This window comes from Citrus sinensis, chromosome 9 (genome assembly GCF_022201045.2).
Source record: "Citrus sinensis cultivar Valencia sweet orange chromosome 9, DVS_A1.0, whole genome shotgun sequence".
Lineage (NCBI taxonomy): Eukaryota > Viridiplantae > Streptophyta > Magnoliopsida > Sapindales > Rutaceae > Citrus > Citrus sinensis.
Genome location: NC_068564.1, coordinates 25,894,747 through 25,910,855, shown reverse-complemented (window position 1 = coordinate 25,910,855; position 16,109 = coordinate 25,894,747). Strand labels below are relative to the sequence as shown.

Sequence of the window (16,109 nt, the reverse complement as noted above, 5' to 3'; positions counted from 1 at the left end):
ACTTTTTTAATTAGCTTCATTCAATTATTACTACTCTAAAGACTATGACAATAGTCATATCATTATTCTTTTATATTCCAAAAAAAAAATCTGCAGCTAAATCTGTGTAGGCTATGTCCATTTTTTTGAATTTAAATTATTTAAATATAAAAAACTTAAAAAAATTTGGTCGACCCTGACCTGATTCCCAAAATTCAAACGGCCGGACATTTTGTTAGGGCTCAGGCCCTTCACTTACCCAATTGGCATCCAACACAAGAGAACACCATTGGCTCGGGCCGCTCGGCCTCCAATACCAGCACAATACTTCTACTAATTAAGAGCGGTTCAAAATGCAAAAAGTTGGAACGAAGGGGTACATTTCTCATTACTTGCCTTCCGCGAATCCCTTGGAAAATTATTATAAAATCAAATATATTAACTCTTAACAAACGGAACCGGCACAGGTAGCGAGGGAAGATTATGAACCTAAATCAAATAATTGAGTACTAATTAAGTTCGAACAAAACGAAGCGAAGCAGAAACACACACTTTGACACTGTCGCAGAAACGAACACTTTACACTGTTACAAATTTGTTGTATCGAACAAACAGAATCATTTGTTGTATTGGACAGACAGAATCAATTTCAAATGCAATGCCAGCCGCGGAAAAACTCCTAAGCTCGCTGTTCCGTTCAAGTCGCAAAGTATCCGCCGCCGTTGAAAGAACCTCTAACAAGTTAACATCACGCGCCGCAAGTAGCGACTTTCCTTTGAAACAATTCGTCTCTGCTATCGACACCGCGAAGGAGGCGGCGGCTGCGTCGTTGTCTCCTTCTGCCACCGCTAATTCTATCATCAATTCCTCAGCTAAACCTCCCAAACCCACTAGCTCTCCGGCCGAGGACCCCGCCGACGACGACCCCTTCTGGGAGTTAGGGCCCGAGCCGGACCCTGTCCCGAACCCCAATTGTGGTATTTGTTGTTTTGTTGCAAGTTTTGGGGTCTGCAAACACTGTATCTAAAGTGTTTGCTGAAATGCTTACTTGCACTTGATAGTTGGTGACTGCATTGTTAGCTTCGAAAGCCACATTTCATCAATAAACGTTCCTTTACTAGATGTTTGATACTGATTCTAAACTCAATATGTTGTATACATTTCTGGGTATTTGAGAGCTTAATAGGGGAAATTGTTTCTTTATATGCTTTTTGGAAGCCAATTAGAGTGCAATTAGTTGGTGATTGAATAAATTTTTGGTGTGTTTGATTATAATTTAACGTGTCTGATGCAGATAATTCGCTCAAACAGCTATCTGAGGAGATCCAATCTCTGTTAGTCGGTATGTTTCCGTAAAATTTAGTTTAATGGTGCAAAACAATTTGGTCTTTTACTTAGTTATTAAGAAGGTTGAAATGGGGTATTTTTACTACTAATGATGGTGTCCTAATTGATTGCAAGACTAGTTTTTAGGCACTTATGTACATAGCTTACTAGTTTTTAGTAAGTACTTTTAATTTTACGTTTGGAAAGAAAGATTTTGAAAGTATTGACTTGACAGCATTCACTGTTTTCTTTGAAGATGTAACAGTTGAATGATTTCATTTTGATGAAATTGGGAGTTTCTGTTTTATTGACTGAAATTTTATTTTTTTATTTATTTTTATCTGTGTCTGCTGCAGCTGATGATTCAGATACCTCCTCTGATTCAATTGGGTCAAACAACAAAAACCTTTTAGATGTGCTGCAGATGCCATGGCTTTCTACTAGGTCTAATAACGACAATTCACTTCTACGACGAAGAGAAATTTGGCGTGAAAGGAAACAAAAATGGGTATTCAGTAACGGCCAAACTCGTCGTTTTAGCCGGATAGTCAAGATTTGTGCAAATCAATTGGGAACTGAAGCTACTTTTGAAGTATTCGGTAAGATGGGGCGAGAAAATGGTGTGAAAGAACACAATTCGTTAATAGGGATTTGTATAGAGAAGGCTAGGGCATGTGATGATGAAGACGTTGCAGTAGAGCAAATTTGCAGGGCTTTTCAAATTTTTAATTCAATGAAGGAGAAGGGGTTTCGGTTAGAAGAGGTAACTTATGGTCCCCTTCTTACATATTTCATTGACATGGGTATGATAGAAGAGTTCCACTTTTTCTGTAATACTATCAACAATGGAGATTCTAGCTCGGTTCCAAGACTGGGTTACTATGAGATGTTGCTTTGGATCAAAGTAAATGATGAAGAAAAGATTCGGGAACTCTGCAAACAAACTGCAGCTGAAGAAGATGGAAACTATCTCTGTTTTCAAGGCATGAGCTGTTATTATTATTATTATTAGTATTTTCATTGTTCTTGTCTGGATTTTCTCTATTTATGTGACTGTACTTTGTTATTTTGATAATCTAACTCAAAGAAACTGATGGTTGTCAATATGTGCATATATTTATGTTCAAGTTCATATTTTATCCTGAAAAGATGAGGGTATTGATATTAATGTTTATGTTTCTGATATTCTTACTTGCAATAGAAAGTCATTTAATAGCAGAGTTAACTCTACTCATTTTGCATGACCAAGGCCTTACAAGATTCAACCCTTGAATTGCAGAGAACTACCTGTTAGCTCTTTGCGAAAGTGACCGGAAGATTGACATTTTGCAACTTTTGGAGACTATAGACATAAGAAAAATTTCATTGCTGGACCATTTGGCGAGTATTTTTAAATCATTAGGGCGGTTGCTACTGGAGTCCGATGCAGAGAAGTACATATTGGCTTTCAAAACATCTGGTATTTTCTTTGTAACCTTTTGCTGATTGTACTTTTATTTGTCTTGTTGCAGAAACTCCATTGGTAATATCACTTATAGAGGCTTAATAGTACAGCGTGGGAAGTGTAAAGAGCTAATAGATCTATTGTAGGAAAGCAGATTGCAGGAGCAGGTCTTCTGCTACTGTAAGCAACAAAATGTTGATTTAGAAACAAAATCACAGTACCAACATGCTTGGTTATAAGGATTTTGGATGCTTCAAATATAGTACCTTTAGCTTAAAAGAACTAAGGCTTTGCACCTAGGAGCAGAAATAAAAATAAAAAGAGCTTCATATTATACAGTAGAAAGTTGAATGAATTCTTCAGTCATCATTACCTCCAGAACACAGAGAATCTGATCTCATAACAATTTGTAGGCCAGTAAGCTTGACACCAAGTACACTTGGTAGGAAAAAGTTTTGCAAGTCAAAAGACCTGCAAAATTCACCAATTTAATTCAGCTGCTGGGCTAGATTTAAAAAGTTACTGCAACTGTCCCGAGTTTATAATTACAAAAATTATTATGTGATAGAATAAATCAGCAGCATCCATTGTTTTTGCTAACTAAATGAGTGTGAGATATATAATCTATTTTCTGAGTTGTTTTGGCATTGGCATCTGGGCAATACTTAATTGTATGCAGTGTTTTGAAATTTTTCTCTTCTTTGCTTGTTCTTTGGAATCCTTTCGATTTTTGGGTGACTTATCCTGATGGAGACACATCTGAATCTGAAGACCTATATTCTTTAAAACAAAGTATAGATTTTTTTTTGGAACAAATATCATTCACATTTATGATTTTAATATTCTTGCCTTTTTTTTTTCCCTCTCTTTTATCTGTGGTATTCAAATACACAAAGATCCACAATTCTAAAGCAATAATGTTGAAGAGAAAACCGTTACAAAGTTGGACAGGAAGTCCACATGGGACAGCTAAATATATTATTTGGGTTATTATGTTAAGATTAATGATCTTCTGCACAACTAATTATGTCTACTTCGCTCTACATCGGCTCTTCTAACATAATAATGCCATTTCTTCCGTATGTACTTTTTATTTGAAGTACGTTTCAGAAAATTTTATGTACTTTTGGAATCTGTGATAGATAAAGTGTGTGGTCGAAATTATGGAAGAGTTGAAATTTTTGGAATCTGTAATAGACGGATATTGTATAAGAATACTAAGCATGCGCTTGTTCTTAATTGTTTTGGAATCTATAATTGATGGATGGATATTGTCTGAGATATGACGGAAGACTTAACTTTTTGGAATTTGAAATGATGGAAATTATGTCATATATGATGGAAGACTAAGCATGCATTTGTTCTTAACTGTTTTTTGCAATCTGTGCTTGTTAAAATTGCAGATGATGGAGCAAAGAATGCCTCGTATCTTATCGTTAGTTACGTTACTGGCATTCCAAATTTAGAGGTGAGGAACTTCTCATGAATGCTGTAGTTAATGTCCAAGAGTCCATGATTGGACCCGCTGTTCCCCTTGCAGTTTGATTTCATTTAGAAATCATTGTACTTTTTATGTTCTGTTAACTTCTTGCTTTAGTTATTGGCTTATTATAGTAAAATGATTTTCTGGATATTCTGAGCTGTTTGATGTAGGAGCTATAGTATGCCAAGACAAAAGGAAAAGTACTTCTTTCCTGTGTTATTCATGGGGTACTGTGGCCGGGTTCTTATAGCAGTACTTTGGCTGCCGGAGCATGAAAGACTTCTGCATGATAAAAAAAAAAAAAGAAGATTGTTAATGAAACAAGAATACTGATGAATTAATAATTCTTGTTCATGCTTTCTCATTAACTTTGACAGAATATATACACTTAGAAAGCTAATTAAAAAGGAAACTAAATAAAGAATCTCTAAATTATGTAAACTAATCCTACAATATCTCCCTAATATATGCTTTCTTGTTATGACTAAATCAAATAATAAAGGAAAAGATACACCCAAATATTTACAATTAATTGACTAAATCTCCAACACTCCCCCTCAAGCTTAGGAATAGATATTTTGCATTCCAAGCTTGCTGAGAAGCCTTTCATGAGTTGGTTTGGGTAGACTTTTGGTGAGGATATCTGCTTCTTGTACATGAGTAAAGATGTAGCATAAATCGATACCTCCTCCTTCGATTTCGTTCTTGATAAAACTTCGATCAATTCTGACGTGTTTCATTCGATCATGTTGGACTGGATTGTTCACAATGCTGATGGCAGATTTGCTTTCACTATACAACTTAGTGGGAGAGCAAACTGTGATTTGCAAGTCCTGCATCAATCTTTCCAGCCATATAACTTCACACATTCCTTGTGCAATAGCTCGAAATTCAGCTTCGGCACTACTCCTTGCCACAACTGTTTGTTTCTTACTCCTCCATGTAACCAAGTTACCCCACAACTTGGTGCAATATCCTGAAGTTGACTTACAATCTTCACTTCCAGCCCAGTCTGCATCAACATATCCTTCGATACTCTTGCTCTCAGTTTTTAGAAACATTAGTCCTCTTCCTGGAGTTCCTTTAAGATACCTCAAAATATGATTTACAGCCTCTAGATGTCTCTGAGTAGGTGAATGCATGTGTTGGCTCACCACACTCACAGCATATGCAATATCAGGCCGTGTGAGAGATAAGTAAATCAGTCTACCAACCAGGCGTTGGTATCTTCCTACATCTACTGAAGGCTCATTATCTTTAATCTTGCTTTTCCAATTCTTCTCGAGTGGAGTTCCTACTGGTTTGCACCCCAACTTCCCTGTTTCTTCTAGTAAGTTAAGAGTGTATTTTCTCTGAGAAATGAAAATACCCTCTTTACTTCTAGCAACCTCCATACCGAGGAAATATTTTAGAGGTCCTAGGTCTTTAACTTCAAATTCTTCCTTCCGTTGACTCTTGAGCCTGTGAATCTCAACATTATCATCACTTGTAAGTATGATGTCATCTACGTATACAATAAAAATGACCTTTTTTCCATTTTCCCCTTTCTTAACGAAGATAGTGTGATCAGCCTGCCCTTGAGTGTACTCTAGCCGAGTGAGAGTTGAGCTAAATCTAGTGAACCATGCACGTGGGGATTGTTTCAAACCATATAACGATTTTTTCAATTTGCAAACTTTACCTTGTTCTTTTTCAGACTGAAATCCTGGTGGAATCTTCATATACACTTCTTCATTAAGAGTTCCATTCAAGAAAGCATTCTTCACATCGAGTTGGTGTAGTTCCCAGTCTAGATTAAGTTTGGCCACTGGAGCAAATGTTTCTTCAAAATCAATCCCATATGTTTGTGTGAAGCCTTGTGCCACTAACTGAGCTTTATATCTTTCTACCTCTCCACCTGCCTTATATTTCACTGTAAAACCCCATTTGCTTCCAACCACTTTCTTACCCTTTGGTAGGTCAACTACTTCCTAAGTTCCATTATCGTGCAATGCTCTCATTTCCTCCTGCACAGCTTTCTCCCACTTTGGATCTTTGAAAGCCTCGTGGATATTCTTTGGAACTACCACACTATCGATCTTTGCTATAAAGGCTCTAAATCCAGAAGATAACTTTGTGCAGGTTAGAAAATTGGAAATAGGATGTTTTGTACATGTTCTTACCGCTTTCCGTACTGCAATCGGCAAGTCCAGGTCACTGCTCACTCCAGGATCTAGTTCTTAGTTCAATGATTGGTCTTGCTGAGAAGCTTTTGGCCTTCGAGAGTAAACTTGAAGTGGTCTCTCAGAAATTGCTTCTCTCTTGACCGTGACTTGAAATAGGACTAGGGATAGGAAATGGACTTGGACTTGAGTTTTCTGGAGGTGGTTGGACACTGACATTTCCTGGTTCTATTAGGGTAGAATTCATGGGCAAAAATGAGACATCTTGTGATATTGGAAGAGATAGACTAAGATCGCAATGACCATCTTCATCAGAATTCTCCCCTGGAGATGGTTGTTGGGATAGAAGGGCTGATTTTCAAAAAAAGTTACATCACATGAGACAAAAAATCTTTTGAGACAAGGAGAATAACATTTGTACCCTTTTTGGGATGGAGAATATTCGAAAAATACACGTTTAAGAGCCCTGGGATCAAGTTTGCTTTGGTTGGGTTGTTTAATATGGACAAACACTGTGCAACCGAATATTTTTGGGGACAACGAGTTGAAAAAATTTATATTTGGAAAATGATCAAGAAGGACACTCAAAGGAGTTTTGAATTGAAGTGTTTTTGAGGGTAGACGATTAATTAAATATGTGGATGTGAGAATTGCCTCACCCCAACAGGAATTTGGAATAGAACTAGTGAACATTATTGATCGAGCAACTTCCAACAAATGTCGATTCTTTCTTTCGGCAACCCCATTTTGTTTTGGTGTGTTAACACAAGAACTTTGATGGTGTATCCCATTATTCCCCAAATATTGGCTAAATTCATTTGAGAAATACTCCCTTCCATTATCTGTTCTAAGGACATTTATATTGGATTGAAAAACATTTTGGACAAATTTGTGGAACTGTTGAAACCAGTAAAATGCCTCAGATTTATCTTTCATCAAGTACACCCAACACACCCTAGTATGGTCATCTATGAAAGTGACAAACCATTGAGTTCTAGTTAAATTGATTGTTCTGGATGGACCCCATATATCACTATGAATCAACTGAAAAGGTCTTGAGGGTTTGTATATATGTGGCGGATAATTGACTCTGGATTGTTTAGAAAGGCCACAATGTTCGCATTGAAACGAAAAATTTTATTTATTGACGAAAAGATTTGGATACAAAACTTTCATATAAGAAAAGCTCGGATGCCCTAAGCGTTGATGCCATAACATAATATCAGAGTTGGAAACAACGGACATGGACATTTTATTTTGTGACTTAACTCTACTGGAATCCCCAACTCCCGAGAAGTAGTATAGGCCATCTTTTTTCTCAGCAATGCCAATCATCTTCCCCGAAGAACGATCCTGAAATTCACAGTGAGAGGAGAAAAAGGTCACAACACAATTCATATCTTTTGTTAACTTACTAGCTGACAAAAGATTATATGTAAATTTGGGCACATATAAAACTGATTTCAATATCATATTCGGTAAGCAAACCGTGCCCTTCCCAACTGCAGGTGACATTTTTCCATCCGCAACCCACACATTTATCCTGCTATTGCACTTGTCATAATCCTCAAGGACATTCATTGACCCAGTCATATGGTCAGAGGCCCCTGTATCTACAATCCAATAGCCTGCTGGCTGTGACTTTGACAGGAAAGTTTGACTTATTTTACCTGTTTGTGCCATAGCTGCAGTAGGAATCTTTGAGTTTTGACTCTCGGATCCCGTTGACACCTTAGTTTGATTGAGAAGCTGCCGTAGAATCTCCACTTGCTCTGTTGAGAAGTTAAATCCAGCAACTTTGCTTGAATCTGATTCCACTATATTGGCTGATTTGGTTCGCTTGCGTTGCTTCTTCAGTTTCCAATCAGGTGGCTTGCCATGTAAGTCCCAACAAGTTTCACGAGTGTGATAGGGCTTCTTACAATAATCACACCAGATCTTGTCTCTCGACTGAGATACATGACCATCATCTTGTTTGTTTGCTACAAGAGCCGAGCCTGGTGCTTCTAAGGAAGGAGTATCTTGGCTGGAAGGATTCATCATCACACGCTTCCTACTTTCTTCTCTCCTTACCTCAGCAAACGATTCTCGAAGGGTTGGAAAAGGCTTCATCCTGAGCAGTCTTCCACGTACTTCATCCAAATCCGGATTCAATCCCTGCAAAAAATCAAAAATACGCTCTTTCTCAAGCATTTTCTTATATTTTTCTGTATCAGTAGTACAGGACCATCCCATCTCATAAAAAAGATCAATTTCCTGCCACAACTCCATTAAGGAATTGTAATATTCAGTGACCGTGAGATTTCCTTGTCTGGTGTTCCAAATCTTTGATCGAATCTCATAACATTGAGATGTGTTTTCAAGATCAGAATAAATTTCTTGGACTGCCTCCCAAATCTCCTTTGCTGTCTTGTAAAACAGATAAGATCGTCCAATACTTGGCTCCATAGCATTAATTAGCCAAGCCATGACAATCGAATTTTCTGCTTCCCAAGTGCTATAAGTTGGTGCAGTGTCTGAAGGAGGTGTTATTGCCCCTGTCAAGTAGCCAACCTTCCCTCTACCCCTGATGACAAGAATAACGGATTGAAACCATTCTCGAAAATTCAGTCCGTTAAGCTTGTGTTGTGTAATTTGCAGAGAGTGGCTGTCAAAAGACGGTGTAGATGAGGATCCGGTTATGGATCCTGCAGATGCTTGATCTGCTGTAGTGGAAGACACCTCTGAGGTCATATTTAGCAGTTCTCCAGAAAAAAAAAAAAAAAACTGACTAGTAACCTAGCTCTGATACCATGAAACAAGAATATTGATGAATTAATAATTCTTGTTCATGCTTTCTCATTAACTTTGACAGAATATATACACTTAGAAAGCTAATTAAAAAGGAAACTAAATAAAGAATCTCTAAATTATGTAAACTAATCCTACAATATCTCCCTAATATATGCTTTCTTGTCATGACTAAATCAAATAATAAAGGAAAAGATACACCCAAATATTTACAATTAATTGACTGAATCTCCAACAGTTAATTTTAAGAGTTTGGTGACATCCGAAGGTGTTATTTAGTTAATGACTCTTGTTTTATGCCTAAGCAAATGTCACAAATAATGAAACCAGCTTTTGGGTATATGTTTTAATGCAAGGTTTTCTTTTCTCTTTTTGAGGTATCTTTAAACTTATTGTTGTGATTGAAGGTTGAAGATATTTTTTCAAAATTCAAAGGCATGCATGCCAAGCTGGAGATCACACCTTCATCTGCCTCCTACAAGAAGCTCATTACTTATAGTTGTGACTTATTGAAGGTACAAACCCCTTCCCCCCCCCCAAACAAAAAAAAAGTATGAGAAAATTTGACCAATTAAAGATATTAGATTGAAAGGTTTGAGAGATCTAACACTGTTTTTTGGAGTTGAAGGTGTCGTGTGAATTATTAAACATGGCTTGCCGTCTCTCATTTTGAAATCTAATTTCTTAATCATATGGTGTTCGGATTTTTATTTCTAAATTACAGTCCGACTGATAATTTGATTCATCTCTATTTAGGTGCATGTGGCTCTTGACGTGGTTGAGCAAATGGTTCAAGGTGAATTGGTACCATCTACAGAGACAATAAATTCAATATTGCATGCTTGTGAAGAGAGCTATGAGTTTAATTTGGTATGTGGGCTTGACATTTTTTTTTTCAATTGCTAGTGTATTATCTGGTATTTGGAATAAGCACCTCAGACTTCAAGATGATAGATTGTATCAGTAATGTTTTAACATATTTTTAATGTCTAAATTTTCTGATAATGTACTCAATGATTACATACTAGGTTAATGAACTAATGAAGAGATCACGCCAAACAAATCATTTGGTGGTTTTGATCTTCTTTATTTTTACACCCATTTCTAGATACAGATAATGAATATGCTGGAAAATGAACTTGTATTAAATTCCTTCTATTAATGTAATTGAGTTCCTTGACCATCAAAATGCTGAAAAATAACATACTCGCTTTGTGAAGCAGGCATTTGTCCTAAATTTCCTAGTGCTTTTTGCAGCTGGTGTGTCAATGTCAGTAAATTAATTGACTTAGCTAAGGCTCTTGTCATTACAGATTTGATATATATACATTTTCAGTTCAATGTCATTGTAGTTCCAAACTCTGTGAATCCATTCGCTTGAAAAAGTTTCATATCATGGCTATGTTCTTAACTAGAAATGCATCAATTTTTTATTTTCATTTTCTTTGGGGAACTAACAGATCATAAAGAAGACATCCTCCATAAATGTTGGAACACTAGAGTCAATGTTCTGACAAGATTAGAGCTAGATACTATGTGGGTAATTGAATTTTGAAACGTTTAGCTGTTGAAAATGATAATCTGATGGTCCAAAATTAAAGCTCTTCACCAGTTTTTGATTTAAAAAGCTTTTATATTGACTGAACTGATGGCAAGGAGATGCTGAACTACAGGCAACAATAATTTATGGCATTTGTTCTATGTTACATAGTAGATGGATCAATATGGTCGAGGGATGCACATGGAAACGTGTAATGCCACTTACCTGGGATATGGGATGCTGGATTATCTTATTCACCTTTCATGCATTTCTTTTTTAGAAGTTAGAATGTAAAAATGCAGTTTGGAGTTAAAACTTATATCGTTATGGATATTTGTGCAAAATCTTCGTAATCCTTTATATAAATAATTATATTACTTCTTATAATGCATCTCTAGAAGAAAAAATAAAAATAATAAATAGACGAAGTTGGAATGGGTGTGAATCCACCATGTTTAGAACTGAGTGGGTCCTGAACTTAGTTAATTGGAGCAGTAGTGGATTCTGATACCCGTCTTATTGGTCTGCTTATTGCTATAGCTTAGATCTCAACTGGTGCATCACACTGATCTGGAGAAGGTGAGTTGGCATGGAACTAGGATTGCTGCAAATATTGACTCGATTTCTATATAATGTAATTTTAGTAGCATTAGGTTCTGTTTTTATCAGATTAGCTATATGAATTGATGCATTAATCCTTGTTGTTTCATTCACTATCCATTGGACTAGAATATAGTCTGTTGTTCTTTGTTTTCTTCTTCCTCCTTTTTCACCCTTACTTCTTTTTAAGGTTCGGCGAATCTACCCGATGATCTGCCACCATAACTTGAAGCCAAATAGTGAGACCTTCAGGAGCATGATCAGTTTAAATGTGAAAATAAAAGATGTAAGTTGCATATCCTTGAATTTCCTGCTCCATGTTTTTTTTTTGGAAAAATTTTATTTATATATGTTTTGCTATCTCTTTTAATTTATTGCCTTGTACTAAAGTTACATTTCATGTGGTAGAAAAGTAGACCTGATACCATTTCATCTTGATGTTTCTCTTCTTTCAATGCAGTTTGATAGTGCATATAGTTTGCTTGATGATTTGAAGGAAATGAATTTGATGCCAACTGCCAGCATGTACAATGCTATAATGGCGGGTTATTTTCGAAAGGTGATTTCAGTACCCTTGTATTATGCCCAAGCTCTTCTGTTTTCAGTTTTCTGATTTTTCTTTGATTTTTTGTTTTGACTTACTATATTGCTAAATGATCTGTAGAAAGACGTCCAAGGTGCTTTAATGGTACTCAAAGAAATGGAACAAGCCAATGTGAAACCAGATTCTCAAACTTTCAGCTATCTGATTCACAATTGTAGCAATGAAGAAGATATTATAAAGGTAGTTTGAAAATATTGTTTGTCATAGAAAACAATTTTATTTTCCCAGTTTATGCAAAGTATGGATTCACAATTAGTGATGAAATACCATGGTTTTTTGCTTGTAGTATTATGAACAACTAAAGTCTGCTGGTGGTCAAATTACAAAGTACGTCTTCATGGCACTTATTAATGCATACACAACTTGTGGAGAGTTTGAGAAGGCAAGACAGGTAAGCTTGCATAATATTCCATGTTGCATTATCGTCTACTTGATTTGCTTCTTCCACTGAGAAGGGAGATGGGCAAGAGGTTATCCATGAATATAAAAATTACTCATTGCAATTGATATATGAAACTATCTGCGTGATTTTGATTTCTTTATCGGATTTTAGGATAAAACATCTGTTTTCATATTGTTGTTAGATCTTTGGTTGTGAAATTTTCTAGATTTGATTTGAGAAGTATTATTCTGGCTAGTAATATATGGCTAGTAATGAGATTTAAGAACATTGACCTTCTAATTAATTCAATAGATCTTGAAATACATTTTGACATTCTTGATTTATTTCATTTACAAGTAGCCCAATTGCATGGTGTATCTCGTTCAAATTATGTATTTGAAACTTTTCAATTAGATTAGATGACCTGAAAATAATGGGGACAGCTTAAGAATTTTATTGGTTAGATTGTCATATTTCCCACCCATCCATGTTCATCTTTTACTAGATTCCCCCTGCTCTTTTTCTACAAACTGTTTCTAAGTTCTCGTCATGCTCTTCACCTCTCCCGTCCCCTGATTAGTCATACCTCTTTTTAAAATGGCTTTACTTCTTTAAGTAATGTTTATATCATGACACTGCAAACATAATAATGATGGAATGGCAATTAACTAATCTCAAGACTTTAAGCTCTTTCAGTCTACAGACTAAATAATCATCTTCCAACTAACAACCACACCATCCCACTATCCCCACCACCCCCACCAAAAACAACCAACCTTGACCCCGGTAAAAGCAGAAAAGAAAGCCCAGGAAGTAAGGGATTTAAAATTCCTTTTAGGACACCTTGGTAATATATTAATCGTCTTCTTATGATTCTTGACATGTCACTAAGCATGCCGGAAAATTAGAACATAATAGATTTTGGTTTTTTCTGTTTAATGTTTTCATTTGTATTTTATGCTTATTGATTGATATGACATGTTTTCCTTCATGATCTGATAGATTCTTCTTTTTCTGGTAGGTGGTCTTAGATGCAGAGATACCAGTTAAAAGCCGAAGTGAAGTCAAAAGTGCACTTGTATCAGCTCTTGCATCACATGGACGAACATCTGATGCCATCATCGTCTATGAAGAAATCAAGGAAGCAGGATGTAATTTGGAGCCTAGAGCAGTCATAGCTCTTATTGTAAGTTTTGCAGAGATATGTTTATTATTCTATATATTTTCATCAGAATCACATCTTCTATTCCTCTCTTAGGAGCATCTCAACTCTGAAGGAGAGTTAAATAGATTGATTCAGTTACTGGAGGAAGTGCATGATCCAGACTATTGGATGGATGGTTGCTGCAGACTTATCTTGCACTGTGTTCGATTTAAGCAATTAAGGTTCGTTGAGAATATAACTAATTTTTTTTTCCCTTTTTCCCTTCAAAAGATTATCCACATTTCCCAGTTTGCTTATGCTGAACATTTTTTCCCCCCTATTTCATTCTAGTTCCGCCACTGATTTGCTTAAGCAACTTAAGGATAAATTCAAGGATGATGAAATGGCTATGGAATATCATTTTTCCGAGGTTTGTTCTTGCTCTTGGGCCAGCGCAAATAGAGTATATAAACAGCTTGCTAAAAAATGCATCTTGTCCGTTAGAATTATTGTGGTTGATTGAAGGCATTCATAGCAGTAAATATTTGCTGTGTATGTTTCCAAATGTATTCATATGTATTCACGTTTGCTTATTTAGAATACTATAACTTGGTATTCATTGTAAATTCATTGCATAATTACGAACAGATTTGATGAACCTTCTCGTTTGTCCTTTGGTTATTACAACCAATAGATATTCTGCCAAATTGCCACAACGGACCCACCCGATGTACAGATTGGCTTGGACTTGCTTCAGTTCATTAAGGATGAACTTGGCCTGCCTCCGTCACGAAAATGTCTTGATTTTCTCCTCGGTGCATGTGTGAATGCCAGAGATTTGAAGAGGGCTCACTTGATATGGAAGGAATACGAGAATGCTGGTCTGCCCTATAATGTTTTGAGTTATTTATGGTAATTGATGCTCGTCCTGGTTCTTATATTTATTTTTCCTGGTTATCCCTCAGTGAAAATAACTTTGATTACAAGAAATAGGGAGGTGATCTTTCACTCTAACTTCTGATTGGATCTTGTTATTGAATTATTTGCAGGATGTACAAGGCCTTTTTGGCTTCAGGCAATCGTAAATCTGCAAGTAAACTACTGAGTAAAATGCCCAAAGATGATCCCCATGTTCGATTTGTCATTCAAGCATGTAAGCAAACTTACACAATCCCCTCACTGCAAAAGGAAAGGGGGTTTGAAAAAGATAGAGATACACTCCTCCTGCATAAGGAAAGGAGGTGAAAAAGATTGAGACTGTGACACAATTTTTACTGTACAGATCAAGAAAAAGAGGAGCTTTCAATTTTTGTCGTCTTCATTCAACCAAGGACATTGTATACGGACAATACATTGTAGACAATACAATACATTGTAGTGCATCAATTAATCAATTAATAAATCTTTTGAAAATGTCATCTTTGGCAGTGGATTATGCGACCTTCATAAGAATATTGCTTTGATACACAAACATATGGAAGATGAATTTACAATATGTCTGTTATTTTGTCAGAAGGAATTAGCAACAAGTATGGCTTGCCTACAGCGAGCCTTAGCCTGTTCAAGCCTCTCGCTCAAAGTCTCTTCTTTAACAGCAGCTTTCACCATAGCCATGTCCATCTCCATCAACCTCAAAACCCTAGACAACTCGGTCACCATTCTCTCCTCCACTTTCCCTTCATCTCTCAACACCTCTGCTTCTTCTCTTGCTCTCTCTGCAACTAACTCTCCAACTTTTGCCAAAAGCGCAGTCGACCCGTAGTCTCTCTCCATCAACCCTTGTAACTTCTCCAAGAAGTCCATTATCACAAACCCTATTGGCTTCTCTAAGCTTATCTCTTTGGTTCTTTTCCAACCAACTTCAAAGTTTGGCGGTTCTGGTTTCACAAGGCCGGTTCTTGCTCTTCTTTCACGTAGGATCTCCGATTTTCTTCGCTTTTCGATGGGAAATGTATCTGAGCTTTCTGTTGCAATGGAGTTTGGATATGGAGAAGGGAAACTTTCATCTTCAGGCTGAGCTGGGACTGGAGTTGAGTTGTTTGAAGTGTTGCTGCATTTGATGCTATTGTAGCTTCTCTGTGATGGGTTTCTGCTGGTTTGATTTTTTGAGGTGAAATGGTTAAAGAGAGGGGAGTTTGGTTGAGAGAGGAAGGGAAAGAATGTGGCAGCCATGAATGTTTTGAGCTCAAGCTAGAAGATAAGATCAACGATATTTGTTTACATGCTGTTGATAGTTTCAGATGAAGTAAAGAAAAAGAACACTTGTTATGCAAAATATCTATATCAAGAATTAGTCAACTACTGAATTTTGGTTTTATTTTGGCAAATGGCCTTTAAAATTAAATCTATATTAAAATTCAGAAAACAATTTTAAGGGTAGATTTGGTGATTTAGAGTGAATTGACTGAATTGAATTAGATAAAATTGAATCAAATTATATTTAACATTATCTCGTGTTTTGTGTAACTTAAGATTGGACTTTGATTAATTGAATTTACTTAGAATGAAATTAAATGTTCCAATATTAATTTATCAATTACTTGACACTCATAATTACTTTGTGAATGATATTAATGAGTACAAATTTTAAATTTACTGTACGACACGTGGTTTATAAATTGATCAAAATATATGACTAGTCGTGTAAAAATTGAC

At 36.2% G+C, this 16,109-nt stretch overlaps 2 protein-coding genes across 2 annotated transcripts; one reads left to right on the top strand and one right to left on the bottom strand.

Moving 5' to 3' along the window:
* Positions 1-340: 340 nt before the first annotated feature.
* LOC102610475 (pentatricopeptide repeat-containing protein At4g04790, mitochondrial) lies at positions 341-14,872 on the top strand. The gene is made up of 16 exons (XM_052433850.1): positions 341-956; positions 1,274-1,321; positions 1,662-2,288; positions 2,585-2,764; positions 4,153-4,217; positions 9,592-9,699; positions 9,941-10,054; positions 11,515-11,610; positions 11,785-11,883; positions 11,989-12,108; positions 12,215-12,319; positions 13,332-13,496; positions 13,569-13,696; positions 13,806-13,884; positions 14,149-14,366; positions 14,504-14,872. The coding sequence occupies exons 1-16, from the start codon at positions 638-640 to the stop codon at positions 14,697-14,699; spliced, it is 2,667 nt and encodes an 888-aa protein (XP_052289810.1). The 5' UTR covers positions 341-637; the 3' UTR covers positions 14,700-14,872.
* On the bottom strand, positions 14,738-15,732 carry LOC102631151 (hypothetical protein). Its single transcript, XM_006475154.4, has one exon. It carries the CDS (start codon positions 15,624-15,626, stop codon positions 14,964-14,966), a length of 663 nt encoding a protein of 220 aa, XP_006475217.1. The 5' UTR covers positions 15,627-15,732; the 3' UTR covers positions 14,738-14,963.
* Positions 15,733-16,109: the final 377 nt, after the last annotated feature.